This window comes from Catharus ustulatus, chromosome 1, assembly GCF_009819885.2.
Source record: "Catharus ustulatus isolate bCatUst1 chromosome 1, bCatUst1.pri.v2, whole genome shotgun sequence".
Taxonomy (NCBI): Eukaryota; Metazoa; Chordata; class Aves; order Passeriformes; family Turdidae; genus Catharus; species Catharus ustulatus.
In genome coordinates, this window is record NC_046221.1 from 114,017,739 (window position 1) to 114,039,821 (window position 22,083).

The 22,083-nt window shown below is 42.1% G+C and overlaps 1 protein-coding gene across 2 annotated transcripts; it reads right to left on the bottom strand.

Moving 5' to 3' along the window:
* Positions 1-1,968: 1,968 nt before the first annotated feature.
* Positions 1,969-13,943, bottom strand: AQP4 (aquaporin 4). Of its 2 annotated transcripts, none has more exons than XM_033061343.2 (5): positions 13,851-13,943; positions 9,301-9,715; positions 8,200-8,364; positions 7,770-7,850; positions 1,969-6,065 (listed from the first exon to the last, which is right to left on the bottom strand). In XM_033061343.2, exons 1-5 carry the CDS (start codon positions 13,922-13,924, stop codon positions 5,787-5,789), a joined length of 1,014 nt encoding a protein of 337 aa, XP_032917234.1. In that variant the 5' UTR covers positions 13,925-13,943; the 3' UTR covers positions 1,969-5,786. The 2 variants fall into 2 exon arrangements, with proteins under 2 accessions (XP_032917234.1, XP_032917241.1); XM_033061350.2 differs by lacking the exon at positions 13,851-13,943 and adding an exon at positions 13,687-13,767.
* Positions 13,944-22,083: the final 8,140 nt, after the last annotated feature.

Sequence of the window (22,083 nt, forward strand, 5' to 3'; positions counted from 1 at the left end):
CATGGCAAGGTGAGGGACAAATAACACAGCTGCTTTTGCCTTTCTAGAGAACATTAGGACATCATTTTCAGTCAGATTATGCCACAGATCTTGTACTTGTAAGGATTGTTTTTCTAACGAGGCAAGAAAGGTCAATAGAAATTAATAGCCAAGGTAACAGTTATCAGTCTGATATAAATAAGGCAGTGTATAAGGTTTGCAATACACTACAATCTACAACTGATAAAGGAGTCTAAAGCCAAATGAGGGTTTAAAAGGAAGCTGTTATTGGAAATATCTACTCTCTAAGTTCTCTTTTTAAGCAGATGACTGGGTCACAGTTGCTGTTTGTTGCTGTTGCTGCTGAAGCCAGTGCTGCCACCGAAGCCTATAGTAAGGACGTTATTGACCCAGCACAGCTCAGCCTCTCCATGGGATCCAAAAAAGGCTCAGATGAGATCCAAAAGCCTCATCCACATCCTCATACAATGGGGACCATGTTTTAATCCCACGATACCTTACCCCCAGGTAAGAGGTATAATACAAAGATCTCCTCTGCCCACATGGTTGTGTTTGTGTTCTTCCCAGGACCCTTCATCTTAATACTGCAGACAGCTCCATCACCATGTGTTCGTCTTGTAACTCTCCAAACACTCATATTCCTATTTCCTTGTTTCAAAATGTCGGAGTGGCTCCTTCCTCGTGTAATTTTAGTAGTTCTCCCTAAATTCCCTTGGGAACCTGTTTCAGTACACAAATCATGTGTATTAAGTTATGTGCAACATACACACTCCCCTAAACTTCTTCTGAGGTGCCTCTGGAGCTTGAAAAAGCTGAAGGCAAAAGCTGAAGCACTGCAAGGGGTGAATATCAGGCATGAGCTGTTCCTACTGATTAGAAGCTATCCCAGGAGATGTGTTTTCGTATTAGTCATTTTCAGGATCCTGATTTACCTCCATTAATGTCGTAGGAGCTAAACTTTGCATTCCAAGCAAAGAGCTAGACAGCTAGAAATGTAAATGCCACAAGATTTGATTTCAATTGCTGAAGATCGTCATGGGAGTTGGGTCTCACAAGCTGTGTTTTAGTGAAAGGGGTCTGAGGTGCCAGTATAATTTCTATCACTTTTCAAAACCTTGGCTCTCCACTAGTCTTATGAGTTTTTAATCCATTTGGCAATATCAGTGATGTACATATATGACCTGGTTTCAGCTGGGCTAGAGTTAATTTCTTCTCAGTAGTTGGTACAGAGCTGGTTTTTTTTTGATTCAGTATGAGAATAATGTTGATAACACACTGATGTTTTGGGGTTTCTTTAGTAAACTGCTCTTATCTCAACATACAAGTTTTAGTTTTGATTCTCCTCCCCATTCCACTGGACTAGGAGTGTGGGATATGAGTGAATGGCTGTGTGGTGCTTAGATGCCAGCTGGGCTTAAAACACAAGAGCACGCCAGCATAATTTTTGCTTTAATTGGTTTAGCTCACTTCCTTAAAGATATTAAATCTTTTGCACGAGCAGCTCTCTTCTCTGATAAATATTTTTCTACAGTAAATCATTCATTCTCTGTTGCATACACTTCCCGACTCCTCTTAGACATGTTCTAGGGGTTGGTTTCAGGATCTTTCCTTAGATTTCAGTCCTGAGCTTTAGGATCATGAAATGTTTCCAATGATCACAAGATGCCTCTTTTTTTTTTTGACAAATGTTTATTTGCAACAGTAGTGTGAGATACAGTAGAATACATGTGGGAACCAGATAATAATGTATTATTTTATAGTGAATTTTTCAGTAGATTATTCCAAATATTACATATGGAAATTATAAGTCCTACTACATTAGTTCTGATATCATGGTGACTAAGCACTTAAACAATAAGCAGTCTTGTGAAAAAATCCATATACAGTTTGCTTTACTTAATTTGTCCTAAATTTCAAACTGCAACAGGATGACTTAGATCATATAAGTGGGTAGAAAATACTTCAGTCTTTATTTACATATTGTCTATTTAGAAAGTCCTTGAGAAACTTAGATACACACAGGCTAAATTGAGATACAAAAAATTGTGCATGGTGTTTTCATCTCTCACCTTGAAAAGAAAGACTCACAATGTAAATTCTCACATATTTTAAAAATATTAAAAATATTGGATGGTGTATAATATCCTGAATGTGTTACACAGCCAGCAGACAAGATGCTTCAGAGCACAGCAGCAGCTGCTCTGCCATCAAGCACAAGAAAGGTAGATGGCCATCTAGCTTTCTAAGCACATACTGTGGTAATTTCTAATAATCAGAAATAAAGCACATTTTGAAAAGCTGATATGCAAATACACGTGACAAGTTAACCACAGCATGAGATGAATCTCACTCCTACTTCCACTGAAAGGTGGAAGACTTCAACAGAAGGGTTATCATGACAACTTCAATGCTGCAGGGTTTCTTTATATTTTTTTTCCTGAGAATAGTTAGAGTTTGGGTGATGAATTCCTCAGGGTACACACAGCCTAAAAGGTATTTGTGTGCTTCAATGGAATCACCCTTAGCTTCCATGTTTTCTTTTCTGAAACCCAATGACTTAATATTATGAAGATGCTTGTTAAAGTGCAAATATAGCATTGAAAACAATTGTGCCATCATGGAGGAGTGAGACTCATCCAATTTTTTGGGGCCCCAAAATGATGACAGACCTGGCAGTCTTCCTGCAATATCCATCCACCATCATAAACAAAAAACATTTCCCACCAAAAACAAGAAATGTTTTAAGAGGACATCAAGTATCTTATAAGGTGCCATATAGAACTGAAGAGCTTTAGAACACAAATCTCACTCAAACAGTATCAAAATATATATTTAAAAAAATACTAAAGCAAAAGTATCTTGAATCCATAGAAAGGTCATACTAGTCTATTATTTAACCAAGTATGACTATTGTACAGTGATGATACCATTGCAATACAGCTTAGAGGAGCACATATCCCTGTGCTAAACTAAGTCCTAATAGATGCTGAAGAGTGCTGTTCCCTTATATGAATGCTGATGTCTTGTGGTGGGGCAGAACCACAGCCACTCCTAGGGATTTACTTTAGGGTGGGTCATAAACCTCAAATTGAATGCATCTTCTTCCAAAATTAAGTATACTGCTGAAAAACTTGGATTTTAGAAAAAGCACAGTGAAGAGTGTAAGAGAAGCCATCAGGCCCAAAAAACCTCAGGATCATTTCCATTGTAGTCAATGACAAACTCCTCCATGAGTTTCAATCTGTGGGATCAGGAGCAGACCTACCACACATTGCTCACCTGCTAATGTTTAATGGCATGGCATCAACCTTTACTGTCTGGTGGCCTCTGTTTTAGCATCCCTTTTTCCCTGATCTTTTCAGAAGTCTCAGGATCTTATCCTCAGCAAAGAGCTCTGCTGCTTCTGGGGCTGGTTCTGAGTTTGCCACAGTTCATTAATACAGAGTGTTTCAGGAAAAAGCTCCTCCTAACAGAGGTGGCTGGTGCTATGCTCACATTATGCTCACCTCAGCAGCAGAATCAGGCTGGGTGAGGAAAACACACATCAAGCCATTTGTGTAAAGGACCCTTAAGCATAAAACAAATCACAGCTTCTTATTTAAATAACACAGTACCATGCAAAATTCACAAATTAAGGAGTGTCTTTAAATAAAAAAAAAATGCAAACCTTTGCTTAAAAATCCACCAATTCTGTGTGTTTTTAAGCCATGCAGAAGGTTTAACCAAAATGTCCCTTTAACAAACACAGATTGGAGCTATATAAAAAAGTGCCCAACTAAATGCCTAGGCAAATCCCCCAACAAGTTTTGATCTTTCTTATTGAATCTTTTCATAATGGTATTTATCAGTCTGAGCAGAGGTCTAACACCACATCTGTGCTGCCCTTCCCTGGGAGACTTAGTCCTTGCTGTGGGAAGGAGCTCTTATCTGCAATTTGACATTGTCCATTGCAGGTCCCCAGCCACACTCAACTGCAAATGCACGAAGGAGTCATGAATCTCATGCTCAGTGCAGGGAACATGTGCCACACTAACAGGGTTTAAAACAAGAAAAATGTGAAACTTGAAAAAGGACGTGCTGGGACTATACATGCCTGCAAGCTGGGATACTAGAATTGCCCTTGGATCATAGTGCACAGATTTGAGGGCTGTAGTGGTTTATTATCTCATTAGAAACATCTAATTCCCTGTAATAAAGACTGCATGTAGAGTATGTCAAACAACAGATGAGGCTAATACAGCCCACAGTCAGGACTAATACTTTTTTTCTGCTCTTGTTGCTAAACAAGCAGGGGTAGCTTTTCAATTTAAAAATAAAAACTATATAATTACAGTAATAATACCATGCTCCTGACTGCTCTGCAGTTGCATATTGTAAAACTCAAAGCCACTGATCAGAAACAAAAGCAGTAAGTAAGTAACAGCTTTACCGAAATGTTCTGCTGAGGTGATTATGCCTGGCAAAAACCTCTATAGGGGAATGACTGTTTACCAAACACACTTCATGTCCTTTTCCCCCTAAAACATCCTGCAAGCAGTTGAACCTTTTTCTAACAACAGATAAAAAAACCTTTGCCAGAGGTGTAGTTTATGACTATAGGAACACTGGAACAAGCAGGGAACCTGTTCAAATAGTTAGGAATCTGTTATGACAAAAAAAGCCAGAAGCAGTCATATTTTTATCATCTGTTATAAAAAAATATTTCCCGATCAGTGTCTCAATATAGCTAAAAGTTAAAACCCCTCTGCATTACTAATAAATTAAAAAAACACTATCTCCAACCATCTCGTAAGAAAATAGGTAAGTAATTTAAATCTTTAGTTTACATAAATTAGCACAGAAATGTGTATTCAAACAAGTGCACTGAAAACAGATATGCCTTCTTTTCTTCTGATATCTCTTATTTAAGTTATTTAGTAACAGGAAAGCCTTTATACTCTTTGCATGACCTTGAGAGTCTGCTAACACTAAATGGTCAATAGTCAAACCCCAGGAGAATGTTTCACAGATAGACAATGACAAGAGGGAGCATGAAGTACAATCAACTGCTTTGCAGCCTTATTACCGTACACTTCAACATTCCATTTCAGCATATTTACTCCTGGGGATGAAAGTAATGTATTTATATGGCGAATCACATGAGTGAAATTTGATGGGTTGATAGAATTTTTTTTAAAGGCCTGTTAAAGTATCATTCTTTTCAGAGGTAGTTTCCAAGGCAATAGTGATGTACATGAGTGGAAACAACACTCCTTTGCTTGACTGTGGATAAAACTATTAAATAGTGCTGATGCTGTCTCTGAACCTCACAGAGAACCCTTAATGGGTAAAATGTTATAATCGGAGCTGACAACAGCCAATTAAGTGTCAGAAGAACAATCTGATAAGTAGGTCTTCTTGTCTATAGGCATTTCCTGATACGTCTTAACTGTCAATCTGAATGTTACACATCTCTATCTTTATCTCATTATTGACTGATTTACTAAAGGAGAATGCTTTCATCTCTTTTTTTGACTTTGGGGTTGCTCCAGAAAGAAGGAAAGGAAAATACTAGGAACAAGTCTAAATTTGGAATAATAGATGGGGAATCCTAATTACAGCAAAGTCCTAATCTTCCAACTGAGCAAGCATATGGTTTGGTGACACCACTCCATGCAGCTACCCACACCAAACCTTTCAAGAAGTGGAAGGTGCTCATTCTATAGAAGGTCTGTTTCTTTAATGGGTGGAAGGATATCTGTGGACGTGCTAGCAGGCTGCTCTCTGCTTTCAGTGCTTCTTGCTAGTCATACAGAAGACAACACTTCACTGGATGGATCTCTTCCCTTCTTGTCCTCACCCCTGTCGATATCAATCACATGAACTATGCCAGGCTTCAGGATCAGGTCATCAGTCTCCACGTGGCTCCTGTTGTCGTCCACCTCGATGTACTTGCCCTTGGAAGGCTGGGTAGCCTTACCGAAGACATCTTTGAAGCGGCGTTTAAGTTCAACATCTGGGCAATAGACGTACTCATACAGGGCACCGGCAAGGACTGCTCCGATTATTGGCCCCACCCAGTACACCTGCAAAAAAGGAGGTGGGAAAACCCCCAGGCATTAAGGTTTTAAAATAGCAGTGGTAAGAAGAGTGAAAAGCAGGCTTACTTCTTCAAAGTGAAAGAATTTTGTCAAGTTTTATTGATCTATCTCTTTATAGGAGACCTCTTCTAAACTTTTCATTGCCAGCTGTAGACCATGAATATGGACTCTTTGCAAGAAGACACACAAAGGAAACATCGATCTAGAAAAGTGATTTTCTTTCTGCATTTTGAACCAAGATGACAATGAACTTTCAAGGGAAAAAACCTCTTCCTAGTATACACACAAACACGAAGCTATGCTTTGGTATTTCAAAATTTTGTTTCCAAAATATTTTGAATTTGGCATTTAACCCTACAGAATACAACAGGTACTCAACCATAACAGACAGTCTGATAATCTAATTTGAATAAGTGAATACAAAGCACACAACACAACTTTTTAGGTACCTATCTATTTCATCATGACAGGCACCAGTGCAGTAACATTAGTATGTGCCAAAGCCCACAGGCTCCTGTCGATGGTATGCTGATTTCACTGCTCTGGAGGAGGAGAAAAAGCTGTCTTTCCAAGTGACCAGGACAGGAACTAAGCTTCCCCTGCAAGTTTCTCCATGGTACATTTGTTTATTGTTTATAGCTTTAGTTATAAATTACAGGCTTCCTCAGAGTATGGATAATTAATCTTGTGAAAAACTAGTGCAGTTTTTCATATGAACAAGCCATTCACTGATAACTGGGTAAATCTGCCTCAATAGGATAACTCTTGGGAACAAAGTTACACATGGTATCGTGTTTGCAGAATTGAAGCCTTAGGGCCTGAAGACAATGCTATTTCTATTATTAGCTGCAGTGGGAGCAATGTGGGCTTCATACTTTAAAAATCAAGAAAATCCTTACATGCACTGTAATATGCAACTCTTTCAGTTAGCACTGAAAGTGTCCCTAGAAGTGATTTCCCTCTCTATAATGAGGTGAGGCTGAGCTGTGATCCATCTCTCCCTTATAAAATATGAAATGTTTTTTTATGTCAGATCGTTAGATGCTATAGAAATTTACTGCATCATTCACAGCCTGCTTATAACATTGTTTCCTGTGCACTGCTCCTGGCTAAGCTGACACTTTCAAACTGAAGCAGGTAACATCTGGCCTGGTCTGCAAATACCAGACTGCAACCTCTTCATCTCTCACTGCAGGCATTTGCTGAGGCAGGCTCTCCCCCAGGAACCAGATCACAGAGGGTCCCTGTTCTCATTTTATACATCTGTCCCAGTTTGCTGCAGAACCAGGTGAAATGTGAATTCAACAGAATTACTTCCATAACTCCTCCCCAGCATGACCAGACGGGTTTCCAATCTGCCTTGGAGAATTTTTCTTTCCAGCAGTTCAATTCTTTCAGTCTCCCTGGGTTGCCTTTTTTTGTTTGTTTGTTTGTTTGTTTTGAACTTTTCATATTATTTCCTTTCTAGTCCAGCTATTACCTCCACAAAATGGCCCCTAAATAGTAAGATGCTATTCCAACACACTGCATGCTGCACTGCAGTCCTAGGTGAGGGGCATGATGATGCCTAAGCTTGGGGCAGGTCAGTGCCTGTCTTCCTTGGGGATGGTCTCTATGAGATACACTGGGAGAGATAACTGAAAGCAAGTGATGTATGAAAAATCGTGATGAAGGAAGCATGAGAGTTACCCATTGGTTTTCCCATCTGCCCATAATGACAGCAGGTCCAAATGATCGAGCTGGGTTCATACTGGCACCGGTGTAATTGATCTAAAGCAGAGAGAAAATGTTGCCTGTTATTAAAGTCTGGGAGGTAGTGATTAAATTTCTATGGGACACCCTGGTTTTGTACAGCTCCTCCTCTTTACAGCAGATAGCATCACTCTCCTGAGTCTTAACACAAAGTTAAAAAAAAGTCATCGCATGAACAGCCAGAAAAGTTCTGGTGCAACACTCTACCCAAGGGGACACTGCTGAGATTCCAAAAGGCTTTTGGCATAAAGAATATAGCAGCTATATAGCTGTAATTGCTCTAAAGGTCACAGAAGTTTCCATTTACTTCTGAAGTAGTCATAAAGGGTAAAGGGATCTATTTTTTAAAGAGAAACCATTAACTTACAGCAAATAAATGTCCAATTGCAACAGAAAATCCAATTGCTAAAGCTACTGAACCAGTGACATCACTTCGTTTTGAATCACAGCTAGCAAAAATAGTAAAAACCAGCTGGAATGTAATTATCAATTCCACCAGGAGTCCATGGCCAGCAGAAAGATCTCTGTGTACCTGGAAGAAGGCAAAGAAACACCAGAAATGAAGAAAAGGTGATTTTGCAAATCAGAAATACATTACATGCATAGATTGTATTTCAATGAGTGGTATTTCTAAAGTAGCAGAAAGTGAAAGACAATGATGAACTTTTAGAGGTACAGATTCCCACCTCTTCACTCTTCTCCCTTTATTTTTTCTTTTTTTAACTTAATTTTTTTGTTGTTGTTTTTTGTTTTGTTTTGAGAGCAATGGAAAATCACTGCTGGACTGAGAGCAGAAGGTTTAACAGTAACATCTAACTAGAACTTCAAAGTTAGACTGCAGAAGTATAGTTTATTTTTACACGGGGATTTGCAAATGCTGCAGTTCCCTTTCACCATTTTTTTTTCTTGGGAGCACTGTAATTTACTATTCAATTATAAATTCATTAATTAGCCCTGACTTAATTAATTTAAATTTCAATTAAAAATTAAGCAGTGTGCAGCTCAAGTGCATTTTTAATAAGTCCTGCAACAGGGCTAACTGATGGCATTCCTTATTAGTTTAGAACAAAGCTGAAATCTAAGCCACAATCTATTTCAAAAGTATGTCATTTTAAATTGATGTTTTTTCAATCCCCATCATAATAGCATGGAATTAATTTCCCCCCTCCCCGGACCATATAGAAATGGCATTTCATGCATGTATTATTTAAATTTTGTATGTAAATTAACATTACCTGATGTCATCAGATTTGGGGAAGTTCTAGGAAAGAAAGCTTCTATAAAAAGAACAGCTATTATGCTGCATAAACCCATCCTAAGGAGAGCCTTAAGCCCTGTCTGGATGCTGTAAATAAACCAGCAAGCTGTTAAAATCTGTACCTGAGCTCTCCTCATTCTGCCTGACACTGATTCTATTTTCTCAGGGTCTGAGCTAGCCTAGTGGAAGAGGCAGAGGAGAAGTGTTTACCGCAGTGACTCCCAGGCCTCCCACCACGCTGGGCGGTGTGACAAGGTACAGGATGCCCGCGCCCACGATGGCCCCCAGGCACTGGGCAACAATGTAGAAGACGGACTTGGCCAGGCTGATCTTCCTCGTGCAGACCATTGCCACGGTGACAGCAGGGTTGATGTGGCCTCCGCTGATGTGCCCGAAGCACTGCACCATGGTGGCAATGCTGAGCCCAAAGCAGAGGGAGATAAGGACCATGTCTACAGGCAGGGGCTTCTCTGCTCCACTCCAGTTGATCGTGGAGCCGAGGCTGAGGAGGACAAAAATGAGCATGGCCAAAAATTCTGCCGAAACGGCTTTCCAGAAGGGCTGAGTCCAGACTCCTTTAAACGCCACCATAATTTTCTCACACTTACACAGACGTCCACACTTACTGAAAAGGAAAGCAAATCTTCATCAGACGTCACCAAATAAACCTTAGGTTCTCCTGTCAGGGGTTGTTCTTCAGCAGACTTCGAAGAGAAGGCAGCAACACTGAGTATCCTTGGGCTGGGACACCCACAGACTACACTCTTAGAGCAGACTGCCCCTAAAACCTGCCCAGTGTTGGAGGGTCTGCAGGACACAGGGTAATTAATCACTCCTTGTGATAACTCTTAAAGTTTCAGCTCCCAAAAAGCAACCTTTGTGCTTTCTGAAATGATCATGAAATTAAGTGTACTCTTCTATGCTTGTTGGTCTCTGATTTAAAGACTCTATATATGTATATATGTATATTTATGTATATATGTATAGCTCTGTCACTTCCAGTGGCCTGTTGATCATCATGTTCATTAAAGCAGTGAGTATCCTCTTCTTCTATGCAAATCTGTAATTTTCACAAAGCTGTTAAGATAATTCAATGAAAAGCAGTATCTTAGTCAAAACCTAGTGGTTTTGATGACAGTGTAGTGTTGGGGAGCTGCCCTGAGAGCTAGAAAAGAAAGTTTATTTGCTTGAACACTCACACAGACCAGATTTCAATTCATATTTATGCAAAGAGTAGTTTCTTCACTGTGGATATTGGGTGAAAATTGAATTCAGGCAGGAGAATAGATGCAATCCTACATTCTGACATTTAAATCAATTGTCTACTCAATAAAGTGTGTTCTTTTGGGCTAATGGTGCTGACTGAGTTGGGGAATGGAGCAATATTTTCTGTATGTGTGGTGGGTAAAACTCTGCATGGCAAAGAAGGAAGTGTCTTGGATTTTCTTCCTGTCTGGAGATGCTATTTAATAGTCTACACTGCCTTCCTGATGAGTTACAATTTTGCTAGATGTTCAGATACCTATGAAAGTGGGTCACCAAAGAAAAGTTATTTGTGGTATTAATAAATTAGGAGAATAAGCCAAAAGGGAAGCATTTTAATTAGTTTCTAAGGAATGCTAAAAAGATTCTTCTCTAAAAACAAAAGTAAGAAATGTCCAACTCATCCAAAAAATAGAAAACAAAAGAAAGAATATTCAGCTGTTACATTTGGGAACAGAATTTCAAGTGGAAGATGGATGAATTTATGTTCAGTTATCTGAGGTAACTGAGCTGCAGTGCATATTTAATACCAGTTACATCAGAAAGAAGCATAAAAGGCATGTCTGCCCTTTTCAAGTCATTGCAAGAGGAATGGCCCATGAATTTCTTAACAGTTCCAGAGAGTTAGGGAAAAGCAATTTAATGCTGTGACTGGAGCAAATAATTTGTTTCCCTGACTCATTTCCTATGCTAATTTACTCTGTATTTTGGATAGTCTTTTGAGCTCTATCTCAGTTCTCTAGACTCTCAGATGAGAACAATTACATTCTCTCCTAAAAATGGCTCTTGCTTATGAAGGGATCTAAGACACTTGAACAAGACTTGTTCTTCTAGAGAAGTGAAGCCAGAACCTCAAAAGAGAATAAAGTAATACCCCAAATCTTCTGATTTTAGGTTGAACTCAAGATAAATGGAAAAATGTTTTTGTAAGATCTCATATTAACAGTCAGTTAATGACCAACCATCTAGACTAGACTTTTTGTACAAAATGAACCCAAAATCATTTGCCTCCCTCAAAGCTGAAGCTCACAGGTATTTGGCTGTTCTTACCTTTGATCCCTATGCCCAGATTCACACTGAAACTTAAAGGCTTACCTCTGAATCCCTTACTGCTTCCTCATTAATAATTTATCTTAGTGACCTGAGTAAGATATAAGAGCTATATCCATACTGAAAAAGCTAATTTTCCCCATTCCCTGGGCATGTTCCAGGTGAACACAGGGATAACACCTATAGTGTAGCCCACGGAAGAGAAACCTGGGATCTGGGTGCACAGACAAGGGAAGCAGCACCCAACTAGCTACTCTTTTATCCCTCAGCTCAGCTGCGATGTAACCTGGATTTCCCTGGTGGAAGCCCTGGTGTTATATTCAAGAGGTTTGAAAAATTTCTCGCCACCAAGGGCACTGTGAGGGGAATGTAGGTTTATGGAGCACGGTGGTTTCTGATGTCTTTGTTCAAATGTGCCTGACCATCTCTTTCTGTACTCAGAAAACAGTGAGATCAGCAAATTAATTACACACCTTCATCCCACAAAGTGGACAGAAAAAAGTGTTTGTATTTGGCATTAATATCATGCAACTGGCTTCTCACTAGTTGTGGAACATCTTGGAAAATCACCTCGAGAGTGAGTGTGTGTGCATGTACATGTGGAAGATCACACCTTCTACTGGACTGCTGGTGGGCCTGACTAGAAGGAGGCTACCACTTATGAAAGACAGATCTCATATTGCTTCTCCAGCTGAGAGCACACGCAGTCAATTCAGTCAATATTATTTGCAGCCCTGAAAATGCAAAAATGCTGCATGCAATGCCAAATGCTTCGAATACAAAAGCTAGCTCATCAACCTAAGTTTTGTTTTTCTAGAACATCATATACATAGAATTCTGTCAGACATATTGACAGTTAATAAGCTAAACATCTATTTTTAATCCATACCCCTTTTTCTATGATTTCAACACCAAGCAAAATGCTCAGGTGTCAGGGCCAAATTTTTCTTTTAAACTACACACCTTTCCTCCCTATAGCAACTCCCCCTATAAATGTTAATAAAAGCTTAATACTGTGTTTGAGCCCTGAGCCCAGGTTTTAATTTAAATCCAAAGCCAATCAGCAACTTTGAAATCAAAATTATCTCGAACATCCACTATTTGTTCAGCATGCAGTTAAATTTAAATGCTGGAGATGAGGCAGTGATGGTTGTAACAGGTCTGAAATTGAAATGGGACCTCTCAGCAGCTAAGATTTGCCACCAAAGCTGCAAACCAGTTTGTTTTTAGTAGTTGTTCACGTTTTCCTTAGATAAACTCAAAATACAACAGAAAAACACTTTAATGTGATGGTCACACATTAATTTCACACGTGGCCACACTGGAACTTCTCTGGTCCGGGCTAGAAGATTACACAGTAAATTGTGTCTGATAGGACACAAGGTGGATTTTGCACATCACGTTGCCAGCAGGGCTTCAGGCACGGCTATGGCTTCAAAGCCATAACAATATAAACCCTAACAAAGGTTTCGGCACAAAAGCCAAACAGTATGTAAAAAGTTCTTCATTTTCTAACTAACATAATTTCAAGGAGCAGAGCACACATCCTGGAGGCAGGCTTGTGGCCAGCCAGTGCACAGGACGCTGCTGTCACACACAAGCTCTGTGCGTGCTGTGGCTATTTACAGCGGCATCTCCGCAGCACCCTCCCACGCTGCCCGCCCCGAGCTCGCACGGCCGGCCGGAGCTGGGATGGCATCGGGCACCTGCCGGCCAACTCTGCGGGAGGAGGCCACTGCTGCAAAACCAGCGCACTGCCGCAGGGCTTGCTTGTAACAATTCTGCCTCTTTTTCCAAAAAGCTGTTAAATGAGCTGCAGGAGGTGGGGAGCCTCTGGAGCTCAGCACCGCAATTTTTTCGATGTGCGGTGCCTGGGCTTTCTCCACATATGACTCTCCATTGCAGGACCGCAAGCGGACAAGAGAGTTTTAACATGCGAAGAGTTTCCTTCTCTCTGTATCCTTCGCACCTCTGCTGTTAAAACTCCAGAGTGACCCACAGGCTCCGACAGTGCCTTCGGGAAGGGGGAGCCGCTGCCTGGCTGCCATCCCTCGGTGCCAAACGCAGGAGAAAGGCACCAGCGCGGAGCCCTCACCTGGCTGCGCACTCCTGCCGGGGCCGCGCATCCCCTCCCGCGGCCGCGCACCCCCTCGCCGAAGCTTTCCCATAAACTCCTCTTCGGTTTGGGGGGGCTGTCCCCGCCCGCCTGCCTGTCTGTCTGTCTCCTGTCTGTCCTGCCTGTCTCCTGCCTTCCCTCCCCCGCTCCGCTCCCCGCGCACTCACCCGCGGCGCGGAGCGGCCGCTCCGTCGCTCATGCCTCCCCAGCGGGCGCGGTGAGCGGCGGGGCCGGGCCGGGGGCCGTGGCCGGGGCGGGAGCCGGGGCGGGGGCTCGGCTCGGGTCCCGAGCGTGCGGCGCTGCCCTCCCTCCGTGCCTCCCTCCCCCGTACCTGGTGCGCCGGGCGGGCGGGCGGCACTCGAGGAACGGGCGGCGGAGCGCCGGCTGCGGGCCCGCTGCGGTCATGTGCCTCTGCGGGGCGAGGCAGGGGGGTCCCGGCCGCGGGCAGGGAGCAGCGGGCAGCGCCGGAGCGAGAGCGCTGTGCTCCCGCCGAGCGCGGCCGCCCGGCTATGGGCAGGACTCTAGGGCTTCTCAGTTTCTTCTCCGCCACGCACTGTGTGGAGGGGGAAGAAAGCCCTAGTAGTTCAGCAGCTGGGGAGTTTTATCCATCTAAAATGCCTGTTAGTACATTACTGGAACGCTACTGGTTACAAAATCACAGAATCATAGAATATCCTGAGTTGGAAGGGACCCACTAAGATCGAGTCCAACTCCTGGCTCTGCTAAAGGCAGCCCTAAAGAATCACGCCATGTGCCCGAGAGCATTGACCAAACACCTTTTGAGCCCTGGTGCTGTGACCACTTCCCTGGTGAGCCTGTTCCACTGTCAAACCACACTCTTGGTGAAGAACCTTTTTGTAGTGGGCAATTTAAACATCCCCTGATACACCTTGGTGCTGTTCCCTGGGGTCCTATCATTGGTCACCATAGGGAAGCTGATCAGTACCTGCTGCTCCACTGCCTCTCATGAAGGAGCTCTAGACTGTGATGAGGTCTCCCCTCAGTCTCCTTTTCTCCTGGCTGAACAAGCCAAGTGACCCATATAGCATATGGGAAGCACATAGCTTCCACTGTAGGTCCTTCACCCTCCCTGTAGCCCTCCTTTGGATGAATGGCTTTATATAATTCTTATATTGTGTTTTGTTTGTTGAAGTTGATAAATTGAATGAAGTTTGGACTAGTATGAAATGCCAAATGGAGGCCACCGTAAAGTAGTGTTTAAATTAGACTGTGATGCTGTCTGTTGAGGAAATTCAGTGCCTCTATAGCATGAAAACAATTCAGTGAAAAACAGCCCTTCATGTAATAAGAAAACCCACAAATTTGCCTAAGGCACCAGGCGCAGAATGCACAGAAACTGTCACTTGAAGAAGACATGGTTGAGAATGGAACAAAGTATATAGAAAATCTGGCTTAGACCTTTGCATGCTGTAGAAGAATATGTGCACAAGTTATACAGAAAACATTCTAAGGAACATGTTCAGCTGTTAAATGAGGTTAAACTACAGATAAAGCCATGCATCCATGCAGCAAAAAGTGAAAAATCAGTTTGGTATGATCAGCCATCCTGTACAAGACACATTGTACCAGATAATCCTTCTAACCACAAGTAAATGGTGCCACATCTGAAGAACTACTCCAGGAAACCACAGACAGAAAGTCCTCCCTGAGCTTCTGCTAGGAGATTATAGATGATAATTTACAACAGTGAAAAGTGAGTATAATGTATAACACTATCAATTAGGGATGCCCTAGACCAATTTGCAGACACAGCAATAAAAAAACCATGTTCTTATATTAAATGCTTGCCAATCACAGTTTATGGCAAGTACAGGCTATCATAATGTACGAATGTAGGTGTTTCTCTCAATTTACCTCTTCCTCCTCTAAAGCCATGCCATAAAGGATGCCAAGAGACACTCAAAATTTGAGGGCAAAAGAGAAACTGCAGGCTTGATACTTGCTTTTTTTGTTTTCAAGCTTCTTTTTATTTGTGTTTTGAGCTTAGTCAAGGGATGGGGGGGGTGGTTATGTACAGTCATCATTGCACATATCATTTGCTGTGTTTGGGTTTTCAATCAAAGCCCTTCACAACCTGCTACAGTGATTTCAGAAAAAAACTCACTTGTTCTTTGACACCTTGTGGACTCTGCTCCTTTGGCATGTTTGTTTGTTCACAAAATTCACTTAGCAAAACCAGTAATTGCTTTTCCTTTTCTGGCAGTGTATATCTGCTCTTTTTGATCTGCAGAGCAGATCACTGTCTCACAGAGAAGCCAGAACATTGATAGCTTCTGTCACTGCTACCATTCTTATTGTGAAAGATCTTCTGGAGGATTAGACAAAGATTGTGGCCACATAAAACAGAGAAAGGCAATGCTTCGGGCACAAACCTGGAGCGAAGTGCTCTGTGCCAGCTCTGATCAAACAGACTATGTTCTGTTGAAAGCACAGAAGGCAAGGAAGACATCCCTTGGGATGGCACTGAAAATCAGAGGAAAGCTGCCCCAGTTTGTCCAGGGATAAATTTGTCAGTGTTGGGAGCTGGGGCCACATATGTTCTTTTTTTTGTTTGTTCATAGTTTTCTTCTTTTTTTTCCTTGTATATCATCATCTTTATAAAACCTGGGTTAACTAGTTTTGTATTTCTATCCAACAGTGAAAGACTCCTACTACTGTGCTCAACATAGTTATGGAAATAACTTACAAAAGAGTATTATGAAAAATTTAGAGATGGTGTTAAAACTTAATCTGTGTCAGGGTGGGGAAAAATGTGCAGGGGAATCTTGCTGTGTTTCTACTTCTCCTTCACTGAACATTAAGTCTGAGTTTCTACAGTAATTTCTAGGACATCATGAATTAAAGATCTTTGTAAGAACTTAAGCCATGGTGAGAAGATGCTGCTACACATAAGACATCCCTATTCTGATCAAGAACTTCCCAGGCAGTTGAAGCAGACTGGATCTGGGATTTCAGTTTGGTCGGTTATGGAGGAGAGGGCACAATGCCAAAGTCAGAGAGGAATGTGCAAACAGCTAATTCCAGCTAAAACAATATGAGGGAGAGGGGCAGAAAAACTCTCAGCACAAGATTTTGTCGTCTCACTGAATAGCAGTGTGGGAAGAGTCCCTTCACTGCTATGGCAAATCTCATAGATACCCATCCTGGGCAACTCTGCCAGACTGTGGGGTTCGTCAGCAAAGACTGAAACAGATTAAAAGAAAGGCCAAAACTAAAAAAAGAACACAATTTAGAAGCACTGTGTGTTTTCTCAGTGTCTTAGTCCTTTCCCACTTGCACCCAGTGGATCTGGACTCTATCTTTCCTTATGTTGCTGTTGTTAAACTCTTCAGCTTGCTCAAGTCCTCTCAGCATCACTTCAGGTTTTTAGTTTCCAAAAGCAAAGAGGTTTACATGCCTGTGCTCTCTCTCCCTCTGTCTCTCTTCCCCTCTCTTTGTTCTGGGTGTTCCTGCCCTTTTCAACAGGTCTTGAACCCACTAGCCAGTTTCAGCTACAGCTGATGGAGGATCAGAAATCCCAAAGCTGTTTAGGCTCCTGCCAGTTCCATGGGCATGAGTGGCTGCAGGTAACCACAGCAAAGGGGACACTTGTTGTCACTGGCGGGGCAGACTCCAAGAGGATTTGTAGAAGTGCCCTAGTGATGGAGGACTTAGTTGCTATTTTCAAAGTAGTGCAGACTCCTAGGAGACCAAATTCCTTTGACCTTCCTTGGCTCCTGTCGACAAGAGTGTTTAAGAGCGGGCTGTGAGCCTTTTCAGACACCATTTGCAGAAACTCCAGGCTTTTTTTTTTTATTCCTGAGTGATGAAAAGTTTCATTCTGTTGCCACCAATAAATCCCCCTCCCCTCATCAATTCATGTTTTATAAGTTTGGGTTAAGCTTTGTATACTAAAAGGATCGTACATAAAACACCGCTTACTGAAATGTGATCTTTGCACATTTCTGAAGTTTTAATTTTCCTGCCGTGTAATCTTGTTACTTAGGTCATTCATTTTGTCACGCCTTGGTATCAGTCTGGTCCAGGTTTGGCTGCAGGGCTATGTTCTCCTGACATTTAGAGCAAGAATTCCCTGGGAAATCAGTCAAGAGATTTGACATTGCTGCTGGCCAAGCTCCAGTAGGTTTAGTTTTACTCTCCTTCTCTATTTATTGTGGAATCTGTCTGTCCACAAGCTGCACATTGAGTTCTGTACTAGAGAAGGAGAACTAAAAGGGACAAAATGGCCATTCATTTGGGGGATTCATTCAGGCTTTTCAGAAAGGATTTACAAGAAGCTGTGCACTTAAATGACTGCTGAGCTTCCTTAGCCCTGCCCTATTACCTCCCTCACAAGACAATTTGGATTGAGTGCTTTTTCTTTGCCCTCTCCCCCACCTCAATAGACTTCAATTACTGTTGGAAAAGCAAAATTAAGAACTAGGTAGTACAAGAACCACCTAGAGGTTTTTCATCTTTAGAAATAGTTTAATTTGAACATGGCATGGACAGACACTGCTTGGAGGAAAAAAAACAAACCAAACCAAACAAAAATCTTTTTCTCTCCTCCTGCCGCAAACTGCTGCGATGTCAGTTGTGAAAAGCTGCATCAGTGGCACAGCTTGGCAGGATTTGATGAACTGGACAGAAGGGGGAGGGAAGCTGCCCTTGGCACTTGTGGGGGCAAAGGAAAGTTAGGGGAACAGCCCCAAGTCAACTGAAAATAGAGAAGAAAGGTCTCTTGTGGAGGGGGGCAGTGACATGCAGCAGCAGCACAGAGCAAGATGCAGTCAGCTCTGAATGTGCCAGGAGGGAAAACCAGCCCATCATACTGGTGGTCTGTCTGCCAGGGCTGTTGTGGCCTTAGCCAGTGGGACCAAGGAGATTTATCTGTCTTTGCTAGGTGAGACACTGAAATTCAGTGAAGCACTCACAGATTTTATCAGCCACAGAAAATGTAGTACTCAGTAAACACCACTGTTACACACTCTGTGACATCCAACCATGTTTTCCTGATCAGTCTGTGTTACTCTCACAGTCCTTCTGCTGTTCCTAAGCTACTCACCTCGAAATGCTCATCTTCTTCCCTCATCACCACTTCAGATTCCTACAGAAAATGAACTCAGTCAAAGAACTGTGGAGTTCAAGACTAGATAGTAACATAACATTTTCTGTTTAACTTTGTATATTGTAGACCATCACACTTTACCTCAAGACGCATTTCATGAGTGCAGTAACTTATATTTGGTTAAATATATTTTGAAAAAGCATCCTTGCTTAGATTTGAAAACTCATGGGAAAGAAAATCCACCCATTCTCTTGGTAGCTTTTTCCCCAGACTAATAATTTTCATCACCAAAAAATGGTCTTTGTCTCTAAACTGAGTTTGCATGAATTCCTCTGCCATATGCTGCTTCTTATTATGCTGTTATGTGCCAGATTAAAAAGCCTCTTCTACTGTCTCCCCATGAGGATACTTATATAATGTGAGCAATTCATCTTTTCATCATCCTTTTGATAAGCTTAGCAGAGTGAGCTCTCAGTCTCTCCCTCTAAAGAAAATTCAGTAACTTTATTTTTTTTCAGGTCTTGTTTGTGCCTTCTCCACTTTTTCAACATGCTTTTTAAAATGCATATTTAATATTGGCCTCCCAGAAGGCATATTCTGAAGTAAAGGCATTTCTTTTAGCACACCTGGGAATTGAATTAGTCATTCTTGCCACAGTATTGCATCGAGGAAGCCTTCTTTCTTGCTGTTCCACAATAACTCCTGAGACCTTCTGGGGATATAGCCCTCATTCTGTAGATAAGTCTTGTTTCACTCTGAGGCAATGCAATTTTGCAGTCATTCTGTCTACAGGCATCACACTGGAGCATAATCCTGTCTGCTGTGTTTGGCCATCCTTTTCTCAATCTACTGATTTAAGTCATGTTCAAACTATACTGGCCGTGATTCTGTATTTACTTGCAGACTTCCCTGCTGAGGAAAATGCACACGAGGCCTCACAGAGATCCCTTCAGATCACCCAACAGCTGCCATGATTAGTACTTTAAGTATTTTCAGAGATCTCTCAGTCAGTGAACCCATTTACTGTTCTGTGGCAAATGAACAGTGATAATGCTCTAAGCAAATATAACAGCAAAGGCTCTAGAAGCACTGAAACACACTGCTCTCTTCAGCTACCTCTGTCAACCATTGGAGGATTTTAAAAATTATATCTGTCCTGTGTTCATTTTCTTTCTTTTTTTCCTTCAGCAAGGCTGAGCTTCAGTGGTGTATATTTGACATGTGGCCAAATGCAAGGAATTTGTTCTTTGTCCAAGTTGTTTTGTTTTCTTTTTTTATTTTTTTATTTTTTTTGGTGAGGGGGAGAGGGGTTTGTTGTTTTTTTGTATACAATATAATGAAAATATGTGTAATGCATCCATAGCTTCATGTTCATAGGATTTATATATCTAATGGAAATATATGCCATGAATGGGCTTGTGCATAACATTCCAAGAAAGACATTTTTGATTCAGATCATTTAGGTTATCTTTGTAGATTATTGCAGTAACTGTTGTCTTAGTACTATGTATTTTACAGGGGTTATCTTCCCTCTCAACACTAATACTTTCTAAAAGCTAAAACCTCGGGGGACAGATGTGAAGATGTTGATCCTTTTCCCATGGAGTGGTGCATCTTTCATTGAACTACCCAAAAAAGGAAGGTCTGACTATGAATATTTACAAGTCCTTTTGTCCATAAGCTTCTAAAGAAAACCTGATAGCATGTTTTTCTCAAAATCCTTTATAGAACAGTAACTTTATTTCTGACAGATTTTTGTGTCTACAGCTTGGAAAAACTCCAACACATCAAGCTATTGATTCAGGTGCTGCATTTTTACTGGACTAGGAGAAAGGTTTCAAACTCAGAAATGGCAATTGGAGCTATTCAATCCTTAACTAAAAATAACACAAAAATACATTTATTGCAGGAGATGTTAAAAAAAAAAAGTATTTTTTTAAAACTTTTTTTCAGGCTTAATATAGAAAAACTGGTCTGCGACCATTCTTCATGACTTACTTCTTTAAACTCATCAGTCATCTCTTTATTTGCATCAATGTTTTAGACAGATAGCCTTGCTATAAGTAGCTGTTTGAAGTGGATTTTATGAGTTATATGGAGAAAACTACTTTTGTGCCGACAGGTATTGTACTGAATTAGTGTCTATGAAAGAGACAAGGCTGGTGGGGACTCCAAAGCAGGGGATTGGAAGGAGAAGATCTCCAAGGCCCTCTTCCAACCCAAACCATTCTATGATTCTGGGACACCTTTCCAGGTCAAAACAGTCTGATCCTGGTTAAAAACAGATGTAACTTTATAAAAATACACACAGAGAAAGGGAGATTTCTGAGGGGTTTATGGTTTGATGTGTCCCCTTTTGTTGAAGCTTAAAGTGTCCAACACCTATCTGATTTTCTGTGTCAGCCTGCACACTTGACCGACACGAGCACATTTGCCTCACCGCAGCGCGGCAGAACCAACACAGCAGTGAAAGGGATTCTTTTCAGCTACACGCCTCACCGGCACCCTTATCCCTGCTGCTCCCACTGTGGCCTGGCTGCTTCTTGGGGTGTGGGAGGGCATGGAAAACCACCCAGCCTGTGCCTCAGTGTTGCAGGGTGCAATTTGCAAATTCAGAAATTAGACTTGACTTCCAAACTGAATCTATTTAGTACAAAAGGCACAGGAGGGCACTTCCACACAGTTTCACAATGCAATTTCTGCTGTACAATGCCAGAAATTTGTAACCCATTCTTAAAAGGTCACCCTGATCCAATGTGCCCTGCCTCAAAGACTTGTTCTCTGTATACCTGAGAAATCGTAGACACTTCAAAGTATCCAAAATCATGAAGAGGTATAAAATGCCTATAAAGTCCATGTAGACTGTAGCCAAAAAAGCAATTTTTTCCCTCCCCTTCCCTCCCCTCCCCTCCCCTCCCCTCCCCTCCCCTCCCCTTCCCTTCCCTTCCCTTCCCTTCCCTTCCCTTCCCTTCCCTTCCCTTCCCTTCCCTTCCCTTCCCTTCCCTTCCCTTCCCTTCCCTTCCCTTCCCTTCCCTTCCCTTCCCTTCCCTTCCCTTCCCTTCCCTTCCCTTCCCTTCCCTTCCCTTCCCTTCCCTTCCCTTCCCTTCCCTTCCCTTCCCTTCCCTTCCCTTCCCTCCCCTCCCCTTCCCTTCCCTTCCCTTCCCTCCCCTCCCCTCCCCTCCCCTCCCCTCCCCTCCCCTCCCCTCCCCTCCCCTCCCCTCCCCTCCCCTTCCCTTCCCTTCCCTTCCCTTCCCTTCCCTTCCCTTCCCTTCCCTTCCCTTCCCTTCCCTTCCCTTCCCTTCCCTTCCCTTCCCTTCCCTTCCCTTCCCTTCCCTTCCCTTCCCTTCCCTTCCCTTCCCTTCCCTTCCCTTCCCTTCCCTTCCCTTCCCTTCCCTTCCCTTCCCTTCCCTTCCCTTCCCTTCCCTTCCCTTCCCTTCCCTTCCCTTCCCTTCCCTTCCCTTCCCATTTGAGTTATTTAGTTACTTAGTTTTTTTAT